At 31.8% G+C, this 26,668-nt stretch overlaps 1 protein-coding gene across 1 annotated transcript; it reads right to left on the minus strand.

The window, feature by feature from the left end:
• Positions 1-163: 163 nt before the first annotated feature.
• Positions 164-25,006, minus strand: Ca-Ma2d (Ca[2+] channel Muscle-specific alpha2/delta subunit). The gene is made up of 19 exons (XM_068770264.1): positions 24,580-25,006; positions 22,872-22,953; positions 22,501-22,611; positions 21,002-21,272; positions 20,145-20,668; positions 19,024-19,243; positions 16,620-16,756; positions 15,416-15,454; positions 13,205-13,351; positions 12,334-12,408; positions 10,551-10,732; positions 9,307-9,510; positions 8,068-8,222; positions 4,665-4,941; positions 3,188-3,482; positions 2,294-2,530; positions 1,432-1,543; positions 698-1,089; positions 164-287 (listed from the first exon to the last, which is right to left on the minus strand). Exons 1-19 carry the CDS (start codon positions 24,654-24,656, stop codon positions 177-179), a joined length of 3,648 nt encoding a protein of 1,215 aa, XP_068626365.1. The 5' UTR covers positions 24,657-25,006; the 3' UTR covers positions 164-176.
• Positions 25,007-26,668: the final 1,662 nt, after the last annotated feature.

A 26,668-nucleotide genomic window follows, 5' to 3' on the forward strand; every position in this document is an offset into this window, starting at 1 on the left:
ATTCGAGTTTACTTGCGATTTCGTTCTAGTACCGACGACGATCGATTTATTCATTATGCCACTAGGTCAGTGTTGCAAGGGTGTTACATATGGGTAATAATAACGCGGGGTAAGGGTAAATAGCTTTTATTGCGAAAGTAAGAAAGTTACAAATTCAGTGGATGTTACTTTAACTTTTATTGCAATACAACCAAGGCAGTTAAAAAGGCAATCACAGCGGAGACAATGATGGCCCGCGTATCCACACGAATTCTGTTGCCAATACCGCAAGCCGTAATATTTCTTTCCTGTTAAAAAAAATAAATTTTCACTAATAGGAGACACTTTTATGACTACTTGATGTTGAATTATTAAACCGATTTCCAATTAACTATAAAATATCGTAAAAAGTCTACATCAAATAAAAAAAAATACACTAGTATTTCTTTTGATTTTTAAAATCAACATTAATTCACCAATAATACGGAAAGAAATTTACTTAAGTATCATATTTTTGTTCCCGGCATTATTTTATAAATATGAATTTCTCGATAATTGTAAATTAAACAAAAATATTAATGTAATGTAAACTACAGTTTTAAGTAAAGCCCTTACTAAATAGAAATCGAATAAGCATGACGGGAAGGTAAGAATGAATGTCAATTTGGCAATACGTGTATGTTATGGAACATTTTTAGTAATATTTATTGTATAAAACCTTGTCGTGGTAAGTGAAACAGTCCTCCAGACGTCTTCTCGTCAACTGCCCCAACTCCAATTTATGGCACGGCGCCCAATTGGTAGTGGAATTGCTGGTAGCTACGGGCTCCGTGTCAGGTGGCCTCTGGCAGCTGTCTTTGAAGTGCCATGGCCCGCGTTCTACGACCACGAGCAGCAGGTTTGTCTTGGTCATCAAAGCGGCCCAATACGGAGGATGACATTCGCCCTCCTCGTCCTCCATCACCGCGGGCGAAGGTCCCATGGAGTCCAGGAAGTACGATTGGTTCAGAATGTATAAACTTATGCGGTGGTCGCATGAAAATAGACTGTCATCGTCTTTGTTTTTGATTTCTATAGTGTCGTTCTCTAGCGACGGCGGGATTGCGGTTTCTATATCAAAAGAATACAATATATTTTATGAATATATAAATAATCAAAGGCTAAATGCGAAGAGTTCACACTGACTAGTATTTAAAAACCTGTCTCGAGTCTCAACAAAAACACTGGTGGGTTTTAAGTTTTAGAAGCCTGACACTTATTAATATATTATTATATATTTAAAACTTTAGTTCCGCCTATAGTTTAAATATTTTAGCATAATTTTTGTTACACTCCATTTTTGTATCAGTTCACAAACTTTCCATTATAACACAAATTAAAAATCATTAATCAGATAAATTCTTACGATAATGCCTGCTTTATCGTAGTTTTTCTTATTTCTTAAGTACTGACCTTCATCTTCACTTTCAGCGTATACATTTTGTTGCCAGTTTACCACATCAAACAGAAGTATCACTAATTCAGTTATCATCCATCTCATAAAATTTGTAACAGCGTTAAACGGCTAGAAAGAGAAAGTTATGTTAAAAAAATTAATGCAATCGAGTATATTTTGATGACTACAGAAAAACAATAATTTACAAATAACTGTTTTTTTTTTACTACAAGTTATAAAAACTATACTTGTGTTAGCCCTATTGATAAACATAAATTAAAAAGTAATCTTAAGTCTTTTACTTCAATCTTTAATAATGCACAAAAAAGATTTGCAGATATTGCTTTACTCGAAAATTAGTGATGTAAGAATATTTAATTTTCTATCAAAGCAATGATCCATATAAACATGTAAACGAGAGTTGAATATTTTGAAAAAAGAATGCTTTAGGCTGATTGGATAAGCTTCATCCCTACATCGAAAAGTTCACAATTCTAAAGCAACTCGCGAAATTTGTAGCAGATATTTAACATATCCTTTTAAACAGAGCTCTACGAGTTTTGATTGTTCAATTAGTACTTTGTGGTTACAAAATATCACAAACATTCCAATTAAATATTTTTAATTTAAACGGAAAAGAATTATTTGTTTTGTCAAAACCCAATTTTTTTTAAATGTTCAATAGGATTATGTAAACTATTTTCGTAACATTTTTGTCCCAGAAAATATGGAAGTAATTATCACATTTCACATGTTGTTAAGTTTTAACATAATTCATTCTATATTGCAATATTTATACGATCCTATGTACATTTCTTACAACGAAAGCTCTATGTATAGTTGGTCATAAAAAAGTTACATGTATGGAACATATCCTACCGTGTTAAAAATCCAAGCATCGCTTGTTATATCAGGCAACGCAGATAGCGGACACAGCGCTTGATAGTTAAACACTTCCACGTGTTCATATATACGCTTATCTATGAACGACTGCACGATGTGCGGGTGGATGGCACCAAAGAACTTTCCCACGTCCGATTTGTTTTTAGCTAACACGACGTAGCCGGAGCTGTCGATGATGTAGCAGTCGTGTGTCTCGTCCGCACATGTAAACTCCTGGAAATTAATTCATTATTTATTCTTCCTTTTCGAACTTGTTTGCTATTTCTATACTATTGGTGCGGTACTTCAGTGAATGCAAGTATAACTGTGGCCTATTTTAGTATACAATCAAACATCGCCATCACTATTTCAGCCGTGGGATGTCCACTGCTGGTCCTGCCCATACATTTCCAATAGAATAGGTTATAAGCGGTTAAAGCTTGTATTCTGCGTCTTATGGCAACCTTAACATGGAGACAGACCCAAACCTTCTTTAGACAACCGAGTAACCATCGTAAGTATGAAAAGCGGTTTAACACTAATCCACGTGTGTGACTAACTGCATTACAATCGTAAATCGCGAAAAAAAGTTTTTTGTAAATTAGGGAGAATCCCAGGCAACATCTAATCGTATTCGGTGTACAATTTGTCGGTTACGAGGGTATTATTTTAATTTGAAAATTATTATTTTTCGTGTGCAACAACAGGTTTTCGAGCAAACGATTTCAGAACACAACTTGAATATTAATAAATACAATTTCAATGTTTAAGAAGAAAGACGCTGGTGGCTTTAACACAATTAATAAACAGTACAGCTGCCAACGGTATGATTGAATTAGATCTCATAATTACTAAATAAATAAATTAAATATTAGAATTAATTAAACGCACATTCGTGGTGTTGGTTATTTCCAAAAATTTCTTGTAGAAGCCTGAATAAACAAATTGAAATCCGACAACAGAAGCTGGCGTTTCCGAGTTGCCATCTTTGTAGAAAATGGCGTAACTCGCTGTGATCGTTATGTCTCCATCATCATTCTCCACAGGCGGTTTATTGATTATCGTCTTGTCCAAAACTGGTAGATTAGTTGCCACCACCAACGATTCCTTGTTAATAAGGTGTTGCAACACGGCCGCCTTATACCACGTCTCCTCAATCGCTTTCGGATATATGTCGCCGAAGACACTGCAATTAAAAGTAACACCTGTTATAATTATCTATTAATATTATTAGAAAAAAAAATCCAAATATGTGAAGAACATTCTTTAAAAGAGCGGAGAAGGATGCTGGATGGATGGATTTTTTTTAACACCATCCGTGTTAAAAAAAAAAAACACTTCCTTTTCCATACAAATTGCAAAGACATTTTATTTTTATAATTGATTGTTAGCTAGGGACTAAACAAAGCTCAAAGCTATTCAACAACGCAAAAAATCATATTAAAATTTAATAAAACAGAAAACATCGTGTATCGGTACTATATCAAATGCTTTATTAGTCTTATAGCAGACGAAAATAAAAACTTAATCAATAATGACAAATTCCATGTATAAAATAAATTCATATTTTTCAGACTTACTTCAAGATAAAACGTTAAAGCTGTAACATCTGCTGTTTGAGTCAGGTCAATTAATACTAATTATACTAAGGTTCGGGAATGGAGACATTGGACCAGCAGGCGTAGGGTAGGATGTCCATTCACAAGGTGGACAGACAACCTTGTTAAGGTCTTAAAAAAACTTTTTCGAAGTCTTTGGGGGCAGCTTATGAGCAGTGAACGTCTTACGGTTGAAATGATGACGATAATACATAAAGCTGATTATGCTACCTTCTATAGTTTAAAATAAATTAATTTATTGAGTAATTACCGCAATATTATCAATTTGAATATTATCATATATGTGTCCGCCCTAGTTTATTTTCACTGTAAACTTATATTGAATTATATCTATTGAATAAATAAAATTACAGTGTCTGTATGTAATATTAAAATAACCTCTTTTTCCTACATGTATATGAATATAAATGCGGTACATAAATCAAATTAATATTTTTGGAAATTTTCCTCTGTCTGTCTGTGTTTTTGTTTCATCTAATCTTTGAAATGGAATGGATCTATTTTGACGAGACTTGTACTAATAGCTAGTTGATATAATAAGGAGTAACTAAAGCTTTTAATATATTATTGTCTTTTAAAGTTTGAAAATTTTAAGCATAATAAAACTAAATTTTTTGTTCAAATTCCTCGTGGAGGAAGTCACGGGCACAGCTAGTTGAATAATATAAGTAGATAAATGTAACCATAAACTCTATTTAGTCTGCAGAAAAATAGAAATATTTTAGCCAAAAAAAAATAATAACACTTACTCTCCATCGAAACTTCTGCTTTTCTCTCCCTGTTCCGTCACCTTTTCATTCTTGGAGTCTTCGTTAATGTAGTGCCACCGGGTGAGTCCACTTGAAGTCGCAATGAACCGAACACTGACATTGTACTCGTTTGCGAGCCTTCTCTCGTCGTCACTGGCGTGCCATGTGGCAAAGTAAGGGGTGGTCAGCTTCGCATCAAATACCAGTTGCTTAACCAAATCTTCGTTGCAATAGTAATCATCTTTCCCAAGTTGCTCCCTTTCATCTCCGCAGTGTTCTGAAATGGAAACAATCTAGGTACTAGTTTGATTTTGGAAACCGTTGATTATAAACTTCAAACTAAACTTGCATTAAACATATTTAATCTTTACGAACAGTATTTATATAAATAAAAAAAAATCGTAATATGTGTTACACTTAGCAAACTCGAGAGCGGCAAGTTCGATTCGGCATTTTTTATTCATATTTTCGTTTAGGCACCAGGATGGTACTTGCAATGCAATGGTACTTGCGATGAAAAAAAATGCAAAAACAGTTTTTTTTCTTTCCTCTTACAAACAAAGAACCATCATAAATAAATATTTAAAATACCTGTTTCCAGCTGGAAGATATTTGTCTTCAATAAAAACGAAAAAATGAGTACTTGAATTATATTGTTACTAGATTCTTGCAGTGTACGATATAGAAAAAATATTTTTAAAAGTAATCTTTGTTTTTTAGGATCTTACATCAATAAATGAATTGATCACTCTGAAATGCGTTTTATTTATTTTTTTCTGTTGGACTACTTCAGACCTCTTTAAAGTTACAGTGAATAAACTTATGTTATATGTTATATTATACAGGATAAAAATGTCATTATTTCAAAATATTCATAGGGCGTTCTTTAGAACTTATCCTCCAATTTGAAAAATGTTCTCGTATTTACATGGAAAGTTTCGAAATATTACATTAACTTTTAAGGTGTTTCTAAATTGTTTTCCTGGATTTCTCGATATTTGGAAAGAAAACGTAAAAAAATGGTAAAAGGGATACGATCCTCGTTTAGCTGATTCCTGAGACAATCTATAATTAATTATTTAGAAAAATTTATCTTTACTTGCTTTAATTTTTTTAAACTTGTAACATACGTATAATTATACTAGTAATATGTCACAGCAGAAGAAATATCAACAAATACATTAAGCAGTGGTAGCTCAGCGGCAGAGCACCGAGACCTGCGATCGTAGGTCGAGGGTTCGATTTCCGGGATACAATCTTTTATAACAGTTTCGGTATTATTGTATATTCCCCTTACATGCCTTGCAGTGGGTGTCTATGGCCTGAAACGACGACGATATTACTAATATGCTAAATTTAAATTATTTTTACTCATCTATCATAAAATCGTAAATTACAAAGATAAATAAATTGTAAAGTATTAATAAAAGAGATAAAACGAAACTATCTAATTCAGTGGGGTAAAAAATGTTTTCATTTTAATAAAAACAGAAACTTCGCCACAAAACACGTAAAGGCTTTTATCGGATTACGTGCAGCGAGTAAAATTAATATGCGTGATAATGTTAGCACACGCGCAGTTTTTCACATGCATAGTTAAGTCTTTATTTTTTCTATTTATTCTTTTTTACACCATAGACAATAACTAGAAAAAAAGAAACAATTCATATAAAGATTGTCTATTGTCTCACGTGAAGTTTTTGCTGTTAGCCTTGCGGCTTTTACAGCTTCATCGGAAACGAGTTCACGGAACGGAGGGGTCCGTGAACGTCCCGTAAAATTATACGATTCGAGTTTCCGAACCCGTATCAGTACTCGGTGGGGAGATGAAGAAGTCACAAATGTAGTAGCCGCGAGATAGTAGCAGCGGGGCTCACCCAGCCAGCCCTCAAGGACACAACCCCAGCGCGACCCAGTCGGCGGGCAGAACTCGCGGCTAGCGCGCCTGTCTGGTCAGTGTTACTGAAGTGTACTGAATGAGGAGTTAAGTGCGGAGGGCAGCGTCGACCACTCGGCAATCTAAGCAAGGATACTGATCCTAACTCGGATCGCTCACGCTGTTCGCGGCGGCGGCGACGGGAGGCCTAGGCCGTTTACGTAACGGACGGTAGGAAGTGTGGTGAATTATCTTTGAGCATCACACGCGTTTTTTCGTGCGGTGAGCGGTCGCCAGTGGAGTGATTGCTGTAGATGGTGAATTATCGCTTGCAGTGTAGTGAGTGTCTGAAGCGTGCGGTGAGTAGCGAGTGGATTGTGGAAACCCTGCGATAGGATCAGTAAGGACGTCTTTAGGACGCCTTACGAGGTTTCTGAAGGTAGTGCCAGGGGTGTAGCGAGAGGATTTCGCTATGAGGGGGTTGGGGTGGGAAGAGGCCTTCGCGAAGTATGCCTTTTAGCATGCCTGGAAGAACTCTTGGACGGTTTCTAGTTGGAGGTCACTGTGGAGATCGATGTTCCAGGGGATAGGACGACCGTAGCCAACCGAGCCTACATCTAAGTTGACGGGATAGTTTGAAAACGAGCGCCTGACTTTTGTCAGGGTTCACGTCTATGCGCCACTTGCGAAACCATTTGCCTAGACGAGTGGTTGCGCGTTGGAGTTAGCGTGTTAGAGTAGCTGCGTGTTTGCCCGTGGCGAAGAGCGCTGTGTCGTCCGCGAAGCGGGCTAGATTGACCTTAGCGAGAAAAGCAGCGGGTCATATAGAGAGATGCAAGAGGCGGTTTTATCGCTCGAGGCAATCTCTACCAGACAACCTTTGGACGCAGATGAGAGACATGAAAGAGAGGGCAGATATATACATAAATATAAAAAAAAACTAAAAAAAATAATAACAAATAACATAAAAAAAAACACTTATGTATACACATAAATATATCTATAAATATATATTTACGCGGAAAAGGTATTACATAAATACGAATAAATAACAGATGCTACACAATATCCTATTTTAGAGACCAAAGAAGTGCTCTTTTACCATTTTTTAAATGCCGACAGCCATTTATCGCTATTTATTGGTTCTAGTAAGTCATTCTATGATCCTAAATGTAATCATTTTTACAGATATAGCAATAAAAATTCGTATATTCATATATATTTTTATTAACGTCCAACGATAGACGCTAACGACAAGACATAGGCCTACCTAAAGAATGGTACAATGACCGTTCTTGCGCTGCCAGCATCCAGCGACTTCTCGCAACCCTGATCTGTCGTCGGTCAACCTAGTGGCAGGCTACTCACGGCCAATCTACGGTTACGTGCTATCTTGTAGTTGCTACTTCAGAAGTTTTCGGTTCTAACGACCGGTGTGCCCCGCCCACTGCCCCTACAGACGGGTATGTATAATCGACTAAAATTAGGCAAGAATGAACCAATGAATTCGTGAATATATTTACTCACTGTCAAAGTCAAAAGAAGTGCTCTCCTCCTCTTCGCGATATTGCTTCTTAGTTATATTAAGCTCATTCTTAGAAATATTCACTAAAAACTTATACATCTCAATTTCTGCGTTGTCAGATTCATGGCCTTCCAAGTAATGATACTTACAATACACCCTAGAAAGAAAATATAAACGTAAATATTATTTATTTATGCTTAAACTAAAATGTTATGCTCAAAAAAAATAGACTTTAATAGCTATACGTGGAAGCTGCAAGAAATTGTTAAGGTTTGAAAGGTAAAGTATCATCGTCATCATTACTATCATAATTTTTCCTGTAATGATGTGATAATGCAGGCCATATATTTTCATGTGTGCCTAATGCTTTAACCTCATATTCATGTAATAGCGTAAATAAAAATACCTGAAGTCTAAAATTCGTTTAACAAATGAAATATTCCATTCGAAAAACATGGTTATAAAGTTTTTTTTTTTTTCATTTTATTTTTCTTAAGCATTTTATATTGGTTAATGCGTGGTGGTATTTGCAAATAGAATGAAATAAAAAAAGAAGAACTTGAAATAAAAGTTGTGAATCTGTGGATAAATCTTGACCAAACACCGCACATGTTGAGTAAACAGATTAGCAATAAAATGTGCACTATTTACTTTGCAAGCACAAAATTAGCAGATACCAGAATTTACTCTCTGTTTAATAGATTGTTCGAGACAGAAGCGATAAACACGGCGCCTTGATGCTGTGTTGAAGGAATAGTTGAGTATTTTAACAATTTTTCCTCAACACTTGAGTATATTTAACATATCTTCATCTCCTATAATTCTTTTAAATAGATACGAAAATATTTTTTCTTTAATTCATCGTTAACATTTTTTTTAATACCATAATATGAGTACTAGTGATAATATTTTATAATTGCAATTCGTTTTCAAAACATTACTTTTCATTTAACAAATATTATAAAGAAGGCTACAATTTTTAATATGAATTTAAAACAAGATGGAATTAAAAATGGCGTATCCAGAGGTCGTACATCTAAAATGATAATAATGATGTCATAACCCAAGAAACCAGTCACTTTATATAAATATTGGAGTGTGTATGGAGTAAAGCCTATTAAGAATGAAAACCAATTTATTTTTGACTCTTAAAAGTTTTTACAGAATGAAGTAGTTACTTTGATAAACGATGCAATAAATATGCTATGCGTGTTCGGACCGGCTAGCTACAAAAGACTTACCAATCAGGATGAATTCTGTAACTGAAATTGAAGTAGCTTGTGACATTAATGCCGGTGACTTCTAGACCTTGCTTCGCTTCGAGAGGATTGTCTTTAAGTAAAAGCTCAGTGTCACCATAACCGCCCGGCAGAGAAATGCCCATTGAGAACGGAGTGCCCACAAGTTTATTGAAGAAGTAATCATGTTTTACGCGCGCTATCCTCCTACGTAAATAAAATGTCATTTAAAAATAGTCTAAATCTAATTTATGGGGGGTGATTGCTTATAAGAGTTAAAGCTTTAAAATACCCGGCGATAAATATTGCACATCGACCTTTGGAAAGAGAGGTGGCACGTCTAACAAAACGTCGCATGGGTAGTGTGAGACAGAGATATGCACTACGAAACTGAAATTAGCCAATTGTATTTTCCAAAGGTGCAATATTTATCGCCGGGTACTGTAAATGGTTGAATGAATGGCTTATTTTCTGATAGTTAATGTGTTATCAAAAATCAATGGTTTCAAAAATAATAAACTAAGTAATGATAACATAGTAAAAAAAAGGATTTTCAAGATTCAAATTAGTACATAATAAAAATAATTACTCTTCACTATCTATTTTCGCAGGCAGCACTGCCTGGAGTTATTTTTTGGAAACACGTGCAAAACCTTTGTGGTGGTTTGCTGGCCAATAGGCTATTTGTATATATAAAATGGATTTTGCTGGCCAATAGGCTATTTGTATATATTTATTAGCTTAGTTTATTAGCCAGCAAAAAGCATGTTCATCTTTTTAAAACTTTTGCATCTATAACTAATCAACCTATATACTTCTAATAGAAAATAAATAAATTCTAAAGAGCAGAATGGTAAATATTACACGCAACCTCGTAATTATGGTGAAGTTCCCTATTTTATTATACCGATATTTTTACACGGAAAGGAATATAGAAATCCAAGAAAGATCACAGATGGACGCAGAGGTGGTTTTCACCATAAATTGATTGTTGATAATTATTAAGACATTAGATTCATAAAAAACTGTATACTCAAAAATATAACTTATTTGTCAATACTGTATGTTTGACTTTGACACTTTAATGTCTTTTAATTGTACGAAATCTGACGCTGCAGCTCTGCAGCTAGTTTTATAATGATTATAGGAAACCATCTTTAACTTTAAAAAGAAAAAACAAATTTAATGAAAAACAAATTGAAGCTAATTTCCTTACAAGCAACGTAATATAAAATCACGTCGTTTACCTCATATTGTCGTAGTGGAACAAGACCTTAACTTCAGTTTGCTTCCCTTCGTCGCCATTCACCAGATGCCTCCTCAATGACTTGATCTCCTCGCCAAGTTCCCGCGGACCTTTGCCATCGTCGACCTGCTCCACTTCAACGAAGTCAACGCTGTTGTAGTTCGTTTGTAAATTACCATTGATCTGTAATCATTGCTACTACTCGTAGAATCGATTTTGAACGGATTCCGATCTACAAATATTTTTTTTAAAAGATGCCGAAATATTTTTTATCTTTATATTTCTATAAATCGTTCATGTATAATAATAATACAAATTAATTAACTAGTAAAAATTACAAATTTTCTATAAAGCAGTGCATACTAATGTATTCGGTGTTAGCTCAAATTTAAATCAAAACAATTCAATTTTCAGTTACTAATATTATTTAAGTTAGTAATATTGTTATGTTACAAATACCCCTCGAATATTTTAATGCAATGAAATATTAGTAATATAATAAACTTTAGTAATAAGTAAACCACATTATCTCGGGACAGTAAAATCATTGGAAAACGTGGGGACAATTGGCACAGTTCAATATTCATTACAAGTTAAATAATTGTAATTTTTCGAACTTTTATTCTAACCATTACATAAACACGTACTTATAAAGTTAAAATAGGTAGTCCTTTCATATTATCATATACTTCAATATTATTTTCAGGTTATTTATAGTGTTCAGTCTTTTAACAAAATTAAAGTAAAATATACCAATTGACCTCATGCTTTTCAATTTTGACTCTAGAGACTAAGAGATCAAGTAATACGGTTTTATTTCACTGATAATATTGACTAAGTCTTAATTTTTTAACGCTCAAGTTTAATTCATTATTAGTAACATTTAACATAACAAAATTTAAAATTATTAAGTGTTATGAAAATCACAATAAACTGTAAGTAATTGTAAAGGCGATTTAAAAATATTAATTTGTGCAAAACAATATATAATAACATTTATAAACACCGTCATACTTGGAGAAAGCTTGTACTTAAATTTTGTTTGTTTAATTTATGTATTAAAAAATTGTACCTTACGGTTATTGTATTTTGATTTGTGGAGATAAAGAAGAAAATATATTTTTCTTTTTACATTTTCAGTTTTTATCAATACCTCCACAAAAAATATTATTGACATTAGAGAAAAATCCACAAATTTGATATAAATATTTCATAGTCATGTGCGTTAAACATGTTACAGATTATACACTTTTTATTATTTAAACCAATAAAAAAAATGCAAAGAGAATATCTTTAAGATACTTAAGAAACATTAACATTACGTAAATGGTTAATGTCGTTGTATGCATGCTGTTGGTCAGATGTAAAAGCTTTAAAGAAGTGAATGTATAGCACGTTTGCTTTCAATCAATGTAACCCTTTTCAAAAATCAATGGTTTCAGAAGTAGTACATAAGGTAACGGCAGTATGTCTGAATTTATATTATAATTTTGATTACTACATACAAAAATTAATTATTGTTTAACATGTTTCTCTGCAAAATTTGTACCACCAGGAGTTATTGACCTAGCGCATTCCATAACATATTTTAGAATGATCACTTTAGACAAGGTGATTGGAGATAATTGTAAAGGCTTTAAAGTTTTCTGCTGACATATGAGCTATAAATTAAACTCTTTAAAGATTTTGCACCTATAACCAAATATACTATAATTCTTTATCGCACTACAAAGCGACGTTCATCGCGTCTCTTAGAAATAATAACATATTATAATCTTAGTTACGGATGTAATAAGCAGTGGATGAAGCAGCAGGTATCCGTTGTTGCTCACAATAAATGAATAACCGTTCACTCCGAGCTGAAACAAAATCTAATTTTAGTTGCTAAGTCGTATTGATTTATGCAAGGAGGCACTCATTAGCGATTTATGATTACGGTACACTGACGAGCATTGCCCCGTTTTGTTTGCTCACACCAACCCATTTTATATATTTAAAGAACATTCTAGATAAATTAAAGTAAATTTGAAGGTAATTGTTAATCTAACAATTTTAAAATGGGTTTAGTTATTTTATAGTTTTGTAAAGATTATAATGTAATAATGTAATGTGAATATGGAATTAAGTTTTGTTGGAAGTAAGTACACAATAAAAATAAATAAAATAAGTAAATTTGGACAAAGTTAACATTATTTAGTATTGAATAATTTATTTTACGCGACTGTTGCGAGTTAGCTTTTCGCTTCGTGAATTTTATTTAAATATTCCTTACTACCATTCCCATGAGACAGAAGAATTTTGCTATTATTAAGTACACTCGCCTAGAGAAATGCTTAAATAAGAAACCTTTTTTATAATTATATTTATAGTTTAGTTTATAAAATTATATACTACTTTTACTAAATTATATACTACTATTACTTATTTTATAAGTATTAGGACATATTACTAATATTTTCATTTAAATAAAACTAATCATTTGATTCACAATGAATGTTAAAGGTACAGAAGAGTATGCTAATCCTCATATTCCATTAAAATATTACACCAATGTCACAAAAATATTTAATATCAAGAAATAGTTTAAAAAAAACTAACTGTATAACTATTCCTGTTAACTATACCATGTTATAAATAAAGTATAAGCATAGAGACCTGGTGGGGTTGCGCCAACTTGGCTATGCTATCGATCGGCACGTCGGTACCAGCCACTCCCAACAATATGGCGTCGTTGTGTTCTTCGTTGTATTTGTAGTCGAAAGCAGGGATCGCCACAGACGTCACCAACTTGTCCTCGTCAGGCTAAAATTTATTACCATCGTTATTCCTCTAGCAGGCAAATGCTCCCTAAACACGCACACATGTGATCTATATGGAATGGGCAAATGAAATATACTCATAGCTCATTTTTTTTCCATTTTTTTATTAGTTCTTAAAGTTTTTAAACATTGAGAAATGAGTCAAGTAGAACATCTGGCCCATAACAGGAAAATACCACAAATTATCGTACGGCTAATTACTTACTTACCTTTAAATAACTAACATTTTTTCGCACTTATTATAACTGTAGTGCATTCGCGTTAAGAATGAAGTCAATAATTATTGACTGCCAGCCTGATCACCCTTCATAATCAATTAAATCGTAGAAAATAACCGTTATGCTCAAAAGTATTCCTTCATTTGGTCAGTGTCACTTTATTTGCTAATTAAAAACAATGGCCGGTGTAAAAAATATAATTCGCTGCAATTTTAACGCGAACGAACTATATTTACGGAAGTATAAATGAGCAATCACATCTAAACCCACTATTACACATCGTGAGTCGTTTTCTTTTACGTACGCACTCGACTTAAATTAAAAAAAATAATAAGAATCTATGATTTTACTATTTATAAGGTCAACCGGTGTTTTATAAATTTATTTTAACGTTAATAGTAGTACATTAACGTTAAAGTTGTGAATATATCATTTAATTACTTAGCTATTTAAGCAGAAGGACTTTGACGGCTGTAACGCAGTTTATAACTATTATCCGCCCAGACTTACTACACTTAAATTTTGTGTAATTTCAAATAAATAAATCCCCTATATATTAGTTATGATTACATTAATAAATAACTAAAACTTTGCGCGGACTTTTAGCTCCGTTTAAATAAAAGATTTTAATCTACCCTTGTTCAATTAGTCGTAAAATATCTAACAAATACTTGAACTTTTTTATTAGTGTATTATTAATAAACAAAGAAACCGTTTTACTTATAAAATATTAATTACTTATATATAAGAAATTATCCGAAAACATAATCAAACTTTACAAAATAACGTAAAACGAATCAAATGTATTATGTATTACGTTAAGTCTTAAAGGTTCTCATCTCAAAACATTTTATTGAAGATCAATTGATCAGAAGGTTTTAATATCTGCGGATACTTTTTCCAATGCCCTGTTTTCATCGTATTTGCCGTAATAACATGAAAGGTATAACATCTAATTCTCTATATAATCTGCTGAAGAATTTATTTTAGCTCGCGGACCCCACTTTCCATGGGCTCAATAGTGATGTAGCTGTATAAAGCCAATATGGCTAACAGTAAAAACTTCAAACATAAATAATGGTGGTGAATAATTTAGGCTTGTTAAGAGCGAATATCAGATCATTTCTGGAAGAGGCTTCCAAAGCTACATTGGTAGGATCATTAAAAATTTTGTTACGTAGAGAAAAGAGTCTAGTCGGTAAAAGTAGAGTGTCCCATAAATCAACGTCAATGAGAAGTAAGAATTTTTAGATATTTAAAAATTTGTGCGTTAATTTAAAATACATGTTTTAAAAACATGCTATTTTCTTCCAAATTTAAGCCCCTGCCGTATTAATTTTTATTTGACGTTTACTCAAGGGTTGATTATTCACGGATTATTCACTTTAAAAAGAAAGGTAAAGAAAATTAGAACAGTACAGATTTTCAGACAAATAAAAAATATACATTTATTTATTAAATGAGTTTTTCGGCGTTAGCAACTAATCTGTCACCGAATTTCCTTTTGACGTTGATTTATGAGCCAACACGATCCATAATATATATAATGTTGAGTCCAACCGAACAGCTGTGTAGTGATTTTTGACTTCCTTACTGATTAATAGATATCAATGTATTATACAGTAAATTGGTTTTCTTGCCTTCTGCGACTTTTTATGTATTTATTACGTAACGATAAAATAAATATCTTCCACAATTTAAACTTCTTAAAATCTTGATATTGCAGCAGAAAATACTTAATATGTTTTTTTAATAAAAACTTTTAGTTTTCCTTTTTTAAATCTATTATCAATAATTTGTGGTAATGACAATATTATGAAGGATCTTACCTTCTTTGCATCGATGCTCACATTCCATTCAGAGGTTCTCTGCAAAGAAAATATCAGAAATTATAGAAAAAGAAAACGAAAATAATATATATTTAAATATCCTTAATAATGATTAACAGTCTTTAAATTTATGGCCGGAATAAATTTAAGACAATGTAAAAACAATAAAGCCCGATTCATAACGACAAATTTATTATATTCGTAGAATTGTAAAGATAAATTTTAGATCTTTTTATTTAATTTTTTTTTGCCCATAGTTATCTGATATTCATATTATACATCTTTATTTACAGTTTTATTTGGCGTCATTTTATAATAATTCATCTGTGTTTAAATATTATATGTATTTATTAATATGAATACATATTATATAAATACTTGCGGGAAGTCTGAGGAAGTATCTTAAAAATGTTATCAAAGCTACCTTATTAAATATTTCCGCTCAGGGAAATGCCGAGAGGGATCCTCGGATTAATTTTAAAGAGAGTCTACTTCGCATAAAAATACTGAACGAAATACCTACTATTCGTATAAAAAAATATGACGATTTAGTACATACAACAAGATCATCAATGACAGTTTATATCTTATATTTAGTATCTCTGTTTAGTACGCAGAATGCAAAAACGAAGAATATACTCTAGCATAATAAAAAACTCTTTATTAATTTTAATTATGCTTTCCGATTTTTTTTTTTGTAGGAAAAAGTCTAGTTATTGACATCTAGAACTAAATTATTACTATTTACAATAACATAACTGTTGTTTGATATAAAGGGTGATTTGAAATAGGTGTATAAGTTTTAAAATAGTGAATGATAGCTCATTTGTTGTCAATTAATGCATGGTACGCCTTAACCAAAACCCAATAGTTTAATAGTTAACAAATAAATTAACAACAATAAGGTAAAAAAAGCTTTTTCGTAATTCTTATTAACATATCCTAATTATTTATTGTTTATTATCTGTCCCTGCAGACTTTGTACTGCCAGTTATTGGTCTGTCGCATTCTAGTTAAAAAATCAATGTTAGTTCTAGTTCTATCTAGTTAAAAAAATCTTATTTCTAAATGATATCACTTTATATTGTTATTGTTGTATTGTTTTCATTAAATTAGTATAAATAAACACGTTTCATATTTCAAAAAATACAATTACTGCAATAATATTTTAATTACAATTATAAGTTGTTATTAAAAATGTTACCGTGTAGTCTATAGCTGCGTGGGTCCAGGTCGGTGGCGGTTCCCTTCCCTCCAGGATCATGGGGCGTGCGATCACATTGATGTACTTCAATACCTGCTGTTGGACTTCTTCCACCGAGTGGATGTGGACGAAGTAACCTTGCAAATTCAGCCTTTATTTAATTATTACTACATTGTATATCTTATAAACATGATAAGGAATCATTACAGTCAGTGTAATCATTATCTCAGCCGATAGACGCCCACTGCAAGGTATAGGCCTCCAAAGATCGTCACATTGACCGTTCAGCAATGCTATGCTTGCATCCAGTGACTTTCTTCGACCACTATGTCAGCGTTCCACCTCGTTGGATGCTTACACATGCCGCGTCTACTGGATCTTAGTCGCTTTTCATTTAAGCTTTTTTTTAAGAACTTTTCGGTTCTAATGGCCGTCTGTTATCGATATAACAAAAATGCATAAGTACAATTGGCGGTCTTATCGTATTCCACGTTAACATACAGACAAACTTTGGATGGAACGGTCAAGATTTATATTTTATTAAAAGGATGCCGACCGATACGAAAAAAAATTATGTAATGTTAAAAGAATAACGATGTAACTACTAAAGTAAAATTAGATAATAATGTATTTTATAATAAATAATAATAAAATATAAAAATACAAAAAAAAAACATAAAATTATAAATAGCACAAAAATTTTACAGTCACAGATTAAAAAAAATACAATTCTAAGACAACTTTTTAGATTTGATTCTTTTAATCGACAAAGGTAGCAGACTGATACGACCAGCATTTTAAATTATTTACTGAGGAACTACGTGTATGTTTGAGTATTTGCCATCCGAGTGGGGGTCGAGAATGTGCGCTATGCATAATATTCAAAATAAATTCGAAGTACAGTCCGTTCGCGTTAAGTGAGCAGTGAATCATCATTGTCCGGGCGAGCCACGCCCCGCAACATATCGAATTGTAATTAGAAAGTTGATTTCACAGTGACCAGTTCACGACTTACTTTTAAATAAAACGGTTAATTGATTATTTTATTTCAGGGAATCCAAACATCTCTCGAAAAAATCGAGATCATATCGCTTTGATATCCATACAAGAAAACCTTGACTTTTAATGTGTCCAATAAATAATTTTTTTGTTAATTAAGCACTAATTTACGGCTGGTTTTACATTTTTGCATCAAATATAATAAATACATAATTGTACAAATGATACAAGAACGAAATATTCGTGGTTAAGACAACCTACGCTCTTTATTCTCACTATATACGTCAACAAAGAATTGGAAACGAAGTGAAGATTTATTGTGATTTATTAACGGAACACGGGACAGATATGCTTAGTAATTATTTAAAAATAATACAATTATTATTTATCAATAACGAGACGTGAAAAGACATTTTTTAGCTTGCTGATTCTAGGTAACAAAGAGTATTTTAGGTAAATAGTGGGTGGTATAAGAGTTTTATAGTTTCGTATTCTCCAATAAGCCCAAGAAAACAATTGTGTGTTCTATTAATTTATTAATAGTTGTTATTAACTTAGAAAACACCTGATTCTTGCCTAGAAATGTGAATACATTCATAATAATAAATATATGATTGTTATAAGGGTGATTGGTATATTAGTATTTGTTTTGAATTGTTGTACATTGGGATAGGTTTTTATATAGTTAAATTAGTATAACAGATTGCTTTAATCAATTTTGCTGATACCTCAAATATATTCTACTAATTGCCAAAGTTTGCCCCGCTATAAAAAAAAATTTGAAAGAATATAAAAAAAAGATTCTCGCGGTATAATTTCCACAACCGCCGTATTTGACGAATATCATTTGGTAAGTCGGGAATCGAAAATAGGCTTCTAAATTAAATCGTCTCAAAGATTAATTCTTTTTACTAGATTATGTTTATAAATTGCTTATAGAATGAGAGAAAGTTAAAAATACTTTGAATAATCCATCTATTTATTTGAAATGTAACCCTTAGGGAACGAATGCCGCTATACTTGCGACATTGCAAATATTCTCAAAAAATCGAATGCCACAATTATGGCGAGTATGGCGGAATTAGTTAGCTAAGGGTTTATGCGCCTTTTCTCGTTCTGGAAATAAAGCACTTACTTTCTTAAAAACCCGGCGATCAACTAGTCATTGTTCTAGAAAAATGCGCTCGTTCGTTAAAGTTTAAACATGAAAATCGGAAAAAATGAAATGAACTTACTTGTACTTATATAAGAGTTTACTTTTCTCTTCTTTCACTCTTTTACTATTTTTCTTAAAACACTTACTACTTTCATAACATAAAAGTTATATAAAATAATTAAATTAAAAATTCTTAGCCCGTTAACCCGAGATGTAGATTCTTACGTAGAAGTATTCGCGAGCCCTTACCTCTGTTCAAGCAGGCCATCCACTGTATCTCACGTACGTTAGTGACCTCCTTCCCGATCAAGTACGTGAATACCCTCACGGGAATATAAGTCTTCCCGTCTACCACTTCCCTATTGTACTCTTCAAATACTTCCGTGAGATTCCCGGGCACATAATCCGTTATAACCATAACCAGCTGGTTACAACCTTGTGTACTCGTCACGTTACAGTGCTGTCTCCTCTAACAAAAAAAAATAACCATAATTCTACATACTTTTAAAATTCCAAATAAAGTCATGCAAAGTCTGATAATTTCGATGGCATTAATGTAAGAAACTAGTAACTTTGAATCTATAATTATTACCCTTATGTTCAGAGATCTCGTAATTCTGTTATAGCATTAGGTTAAATCCAATTATTTTTAGTAAATATGTTTTAAAATAGGAAAGAAATATTGAAGATTTTTTACAACTTAACATTACTGAAATTAAATAGCTACAGATATTTTTGTTAAGCTTTAATTACGCAATACAGACAGACATCTGTTGAAAATTAACCCGTTATATATATACGTGATATGAAATGTATGTGTATACGTATGTATATACAAATTGTCGTTTAATTATTTTACGCATGAAGCCTTTTTCAAACTGAATAACCAAGTCTTTATGTAACGGAAATTACGCCCTTTGACATTTGATATTAATTTATAGCCAACGTGTGCGTTCGACTAAATATATTATTTGTATTTAGCCGTATATATGATCATAAAAATAAATTTTTACTGACATTTCATGTTTTAGTAACTTAAAACAATTGTTAAACATAATGATAACTTTTAACTTTGTGTCAAATATCTTTTAATTTTTAAACTCATATTTAAATATGGATTAAAGGTCCGAAAAAATGGGTTAAATAAAGTTTCACTTTTACAGTTCATTTCCAAATAAAAGTCTGTCTGTATTGTGTCTTTTCCACAATAATGTTATTAGTTCAAGAGACCATTCGTAAAATAAATATTAAAAGTGTAGAACAAAAAACAGAAAATTCTCCTACCGGATATTTTATTTAGGGAAAATAATATATCTAAAGCAACGATATAATATTATAATGCTAAATTAATAAATTTAATTACTCCTTACCTCTTTTAATGTAGTGAACGCTGTGATGTATGCCATCGTAAGGTTGGCATTACCTTCTAGAGGCACTTTATGTTTTTTCTCGTCTTCCGTCGGCTCCAAGGTGTTAGTGATAGTTTTCTTGTTCTCCAACGTAGCTTGAACAAGTCCTTCGAAACATTCAACTACTTCTGCCACTTTGTTCTTAAAGGTGAATACATTTACATAGTCGTTGTTAGAAAGTGTATCCAACAAAGACATCAAAGTACTCCTCGCTACATAGTTTTTGAATCCAGTCATTGACCCAGACACATCGAATAGTATAATGACATCCTTAGAGCAAGTGGCTGCTTCTATATACCAGGACTGTACCCTGCAATCGTAGGTGTCGACCTTTTCCATATTCCAAGGCATTCCGGGATAAAAACGCATAATACCGCTTGAACTTCCAAAGTATTGCCATGATAATGAAGGATCGGATTTGTAATTGTTTATAAAAATATCGTTTAAATCTTTTGACCACAAAATAGCTTTTAATGCTTCTTGTTCTAAAATATATAAAATTAAAAAAAAAGTGTTAATTATTTCTTTTGTAATATTAGATTCCACACGAATGTTTTTAAATTCTTATTAAGTTCAAAGTATCAACACCGCGTGCAAAGTTAACATTGGGCTAGGTTTAAGCTTGTTAATTTTTTTTTAAATAAAAAAATTTTGAGGTACTGTCACAAAAAACTTGTGTGAAATGGCGGCACTTAAAAACCGCCAAATCTGTAGTTGCGGTGGCTTTATTACGTAAGTATCGAATTTTCTTTTACTGAATTCATTAGTAGAATCGCGGATGACTATAAAAACATTTTTGGACAATAAAAGTACCGTACCTTTAAAATATATATTAGTAGGTACATGTATGCAGCTTAAATTTGTGTTTACATTTATGTCGTAAAAATGGGAATCCTTTTCCAAAGTCACTTTCATATAATGGGTTTTGTTCTTTGCGAAGATGGGCACTTCACTGGGCTCGATCGGTTCAGTTTCACCCTCCTTATAGAACTCTGAGTATTTAGCTGAACAATATTTGAAAGGGTAATGTTCGTTTATAACCGTGTAATTGTATTCTCGCGCGAGACGCTCCGCGGTCCGATGTATACACTGAAATATTAATGGGGTCTATAAATATTTAATAACTATTTTATTATACAAATACTAGGCTTGTTTACTCTGCTAATTTTAGTCGCAATACAAAGTAACAAATGTTTTAGAATTTTCACTTCATTCTCGAATTTCGATTGTTAAATACAAAATCTTACTCATCATCGTATTACTTAACAATTTGAGGAGTTAAAGACTTAAAAATGCTTAAAATTTATGACTTATAAAGCTTGAAAGCACACAGATGTTTCTAATCAACTTATAAAGTGATCACTCTGAAATATGTTATATTAATTTAGTTTTATATCGGAATACGCCACACTAATAACTTCTGGCAGTACAAAATCTACAGACACAGACAGTAAACAATAATTAATTTTAATGTAGTAATTCGAATTTAGAAAACACTTTTTCTATAATATAATATTTAAAAAAAAACATGTATATTTTATACATAAATGGAGTTATGTATAAAATAAGTAATCCGATTTTTATATTTTATTAATTGACAAAATATGTAATAGTAATTACTCGTACGTTATTAAGTACAGTAAACAAACATTAAAAACAAATTATTGAAAATACATAGATATAAATTAAAAATAATGAAAGAACAAAACACCATCCTTTCAGCGATTTGCATATCAAAAGGTACCCGCTATTAGTATTCGCTTGGAGGTACAAGCCGAAGTAAAACGCCTTTATGGCCAGTAATTAAGTCAGCAACTGAACGTTGACTTGCTAATTGATTTGGTTTTATAATAATTTGTTGTTGAAAACTTTTCTTTAAAAGCTGTAATCTTTGCCGGTATGAGGGCGGCTGTGAGAGATCGCCCTTGAATGTATTCGTTCCTTCTTCGATGGCGAGGAAAGTGAAAGCCAGGTGTGATTAAGGTGGATTATGTAACTTATACTCAGAAACTGTTTACCATCGTGTACTGTTAAAAATTTCGATCAAAACACAACAGCAGTGAACTATCTTACTGATGGCTTCCGAATTCTGATCCGAATTCGGCGTTCGAATTTCAATTCGCGCAAGATGTAACTCTAAAAAGTATTGTGGTCGTAGTGGTTAGTAATATCGAGCGTTCTTACGTGAATGATACACTGTCAATAACGGTTGTTGTATTATTTATCCGTATTTTGTAAAGAATTTTACGTCACGGTGGTTAATATTATTTATAATTGAAAAATAAACATATTTTACAGATTAATGATAAAGATTTACCTTAACAGCATTGATTTTTCTTGTGAGCATTGTACTAACAGATCTCAAAGATGATTCTAAAATTTGTTTACCATCTTTCTTCTTCACGCTAGCGTTCATTTGTTTGTATTTCTGTAAACAAATATGAATCAGCAAACATTCTTTCACGTTATTTTTCAACTGCTTGATAATAAAGTTCATTCCGTATAAAATTTGTTATTTTCAATAAAATAGCAAGTAGATCAAAAATCGGTATAGTGTGTCATCGGTCTACCTAATGGCGAACCAATCCATGCCCAAATAATGATTACTATAAATTTTTTATCGATTACAAGTATTCGGAAATAACTTTAAAGTAAAAATCACAAATTTTATTATCGTTAACTACTTACTATTCTTATTTGATCAGATTTCGTTAAGGACTCGCTTAATTTCCATAAATCTTCGCCCAAATCCGCCGCCCATAACTTTACGCTGTTAAATAATTTAATAAATTAAAGATCAGTCTCGAAGAACCTTAAATAAGTGACAATACATAGTACATGAAACAAAAACATATAAAAAATAAAATAACGTGATCCTTTTCCAATAAATTATTTGAAATAACTTTGTATGGATTTGGGGTATGCGATTAAAAGGTTCTTCCACTAATTAAACCTTTTGAACTTTAAGTTTATCCATTGTCCAGTTTTCACTTTGAACTGAAAGCCCTTTGAGCACAATTTAAAATGAAGGCAATGAGATCAAAGGCATTCTAACCTAACCATGATAAGAAAAATTCAGAATAACCCCTTTTACAACATTGTAATCTAATTTTCCAATCTCTCACTCGTGTATCCTTATTTCTAAATAAAGTATTATGAAAGTCATCCAATTTAAATTTGGAATGATGGAGATGTTTAGCTACTATTATGATTTATGTAATAATGACACAATAACATTGAAACTTCTGCACATAATTCTTACACTGCCTGCCTATTGACTATCTAGCATAACTTAATTATATCAAATTCTATTGCAAAATTATTTTATTACAATAATTATACAAAATAATCGTATTGCATGTTAATCTCATTATATGTTATCGTAATATGTTTCCATTATAATTCTATTATTACCATATAGTAACTATGATTTATGTTAAATAAAAGGTTTATAAAGATGTTCCTCAAATTTATAGTTAGCTGTAGCTTATTGATGAAAACTTTGCTTCTGACAATCCAGCACATAGTTTTTAATTTTTTTTACACGCAGAAAATTCTTTATACTTTATAACAAAACAATTTATTTTTTCCTTCAAGCAATTAGTTTATAATCAGCTGTTCATTACAAATAAACATCTATTTTAATACTACTTATCCCTTTTTAATAAACTACAAAGCGAATAAAATCAAACAACATCAGGTTGTAAAAACCTAGAATTTTATATACCTACACAGTATTTTAAAATACAAAATCTTGCGTAAATCGTATAGGAGAGAAGATTTACACAAAGTTTAGTTTTAGAAATTAGGAAATACAACTCATTTGTCTAATCGTTTGACTAATGTTGCAAAAATTGTTTTGTTGCTGTGGTACCCACAGAAACGGTATTTCAAAAAATATATACAAGAACAGAAAAGATCGGTAAAAGACCCAATTTTCATTAATCAACTAGATTATACCTCAAAACACCTAAACAAGATCCCTTTGCAAAATTTTGGTATAAATATAGACCACTACTTATAAAACAAAGAAACATTCTTTTGAACATTTCGGTAATTATAATAAATAATTGCTGAGACTTCATACTATCACATTATTAGTTTTAAAAATTAAATAGTGATTGAAGTTGATATATATATATAATATATATACCAAATACTTTAATTTTCTAAAATTATCGTTAATGTCTTAATATGTCATATTGAGAACTATGAATTTTTAAAGAGTATTATATATATTAGATTTATTTTTATTCTAGCTAGATGTTTCATAATTTATTTGTAATTGTAAGCGAGATGTTTTTACGTTTACAGTCTGTGTACATATTTTCATAGGGTATGTGAAATGTATCTGAACAACGATAAAAAATTTTAATCTCTAAATTATAATTCTTACACGTCGGCTTTCCATGATGATACGATGTCCGGCACCATAAACAACGCCAGCACCAAAGCCAATCCGACGCAACGCATTTTACAAGTGACTCATACGCATATAACACCTCTGTCGCTGTCAGGAACAACACACACGAACTTTACCTTTTAAGGCACATCATTCACACTAATAAACTCTTAATACAATACACTACACAACACGTAGTCAACAAATATAGAAGCTCTATTGAAAACGAAACCTATACGTTACGGAGTGAGATAACGGACAAGGTCACAACGATAGCGAGATAGTAAACTACATAACAATTAAAAAGTTACAGAGTAAAGCGGTTTAAGGTCGGAGTTAATTTTCGATTGAGTTCCGATGGTAAATCACAACGCGTTTTGTTACGTTTAATTTGTTGAGTTAGGTTTGGCGCGAGCGTAAAGTGGCCCGCGCCGGTCGCGAGCGAGCGACTTCAGCCGTCGACGCACGTGCTGCGTCTATTCTGGGCGGGCGGGCGGCTCTGCATTGAACGGGAGGGAACTAGGTCGCCTCCGTTCTCACTGCGATACTTACGTCGCCACAGTCTATACGTGTTCCAGTTCTACAATGGATATTTAAAAATAAATAACGCATTACTCGAATAATAAATACTACACTTTTTTGCACATTGCGAATTATTCGTTGTTTAGTTGAAAATTAGCTTTTTGCATAGATGTTTGTACTAGTTGTTGTCATAAATGTGGGTGAAAATTTGTGCAGAAAAATATTTTTCAACTAAATGTGAGTTAATTAAAAATTGAAAACAAATTTAATATAAACATTAGCTTCATCCTTTATTTATTATAATGTATGTACTTACAACGAATGATTGTAAAATATTTAGAGAAACTATTATTTAATTAGTACTCTTTACATAAACCGAACCAGAAAATATTGTTCGGGTTAATGATTTTAATATAGTAGATACTTTAAATAATTACGACAATTCACTATGTATTAAAATTACATGTTCGCATTTATATATATGTATATAAATTTATCACAGAAAATTAATAAATATTGGGACAACTAATATTCAATTAAAGTGCAGAGTTTGCATTGATTTCCTTCGACATCGAACGTAAATTCGTAATAGAAAAAAAAACTTTACTAACATAAACAAATTCATAATATACTGTACATGTTTTTCGAGCGGAGCGAACATAGCTTGTTTAATAATTAAAACTTTACGCTGTCGTCTAACTGAAAGTGTTGGCTTATGAAAAGCACGTTCTTTTGAATAATTGTTGTGTCACATGTCTCAGTTATAATTACATAATATTAAGAGTACGGTTGCTGTTTCTTTTCTTTGCAATACAAGAACAACATTCGTTTAACTAGGTACTGCACGTTTATAAATTGCAGTATTTTTATTTGATTCTCAATTATTTTATCATTCATAGATTACTGTTCTGTGTGGTTATATTTATATCGTTTTTCTTTACTAAATTTAATAAAATACTATTTACAATATAGTTAAGCCGGAGACATATCTTTTTATCGTTTATTATCGTTCTACAATCATCATCAATCGTCTGTTTCTTCATACACAACAAAATTAGTACATATAATTAAGCTTAAAATTGTAATATTTCTTAAAACCTTCTATGCAGAAGTAACTTAAAACTAAATTTATTACTGAGTAGAGTTTCCACTCGTGTATCTTTTAACAGGATTATTTTATTCGTACATACACAGCATGCTTAATCCTTTGTCTTCCTTTGTCTCTGAAAAGATATATTTCGTTATCTTTATAACAAAAATACTTTATTTGTATTAGTTTTTTGTTTACGGAATTATGGTATTATAAAATATTAACTTATATATTGTTATTAGTTCCTTGTACTTTTCACGGTTTTTGCTTACAATAACTCGTCGCCGGAGCCACCTTTTAAGCTTAGGCGCCTGTTTTCGACTGTTATTCTGTTCTTCGATATTTGATTGATTCTATTACTTTGCTTTTGATTTGTTATAAAAGTTATATTATATATTTGTTGATATTCCTATTAATATTATAACATACGCTATAACCGGAGACCCAAATTAATTATAGGATGGAGGCTTT

This window comes from Battus philenor, unplaced genomic scaffold (genome assembly GCF_028537555.1).
Source record: "Battus philenor isolate CCGP_79_NKW_IND1 unplaced genomic scaffold, ilBatPhil1.0.hap1 SCAF_3, whole genome shotgun sequence".
Classification (NCBI taxonomy): domain Eukaryota; kingdom Metazoa; phylum Arthropoda; class Insecta; order Lepidoptera; family Papilionidae; genus Battus; species Battus philenor.

What these genes read in the sequence shown, in the direction of transcription:
- Ca-Ma2d (XM_068770264.1), bottom strand. Translation starts at nt 24,656, where the DNA reads ATGCGTTGCGTCGGATTGGCTTTGGTGCTGGCGTTGTTTATGGTGCCG. An exon ending in GAAAAATCAATGCTGTTAAG is followed by an intron (nt 21,273 to 22,500) that starts GTAAATCTTTAT and finishes TTAATATTTCAG; the next exon opens with TGTATACATCGGACCGCGGA. An exon ending in TTCCACTACGACAATATGAG is followed by an intron (nt 9,511 to 10,550) that starts GTAAACGACGTG and finishes TTATTTACGTAG; the next exon opens with GAGGATAGCGCGCGTAAAAC.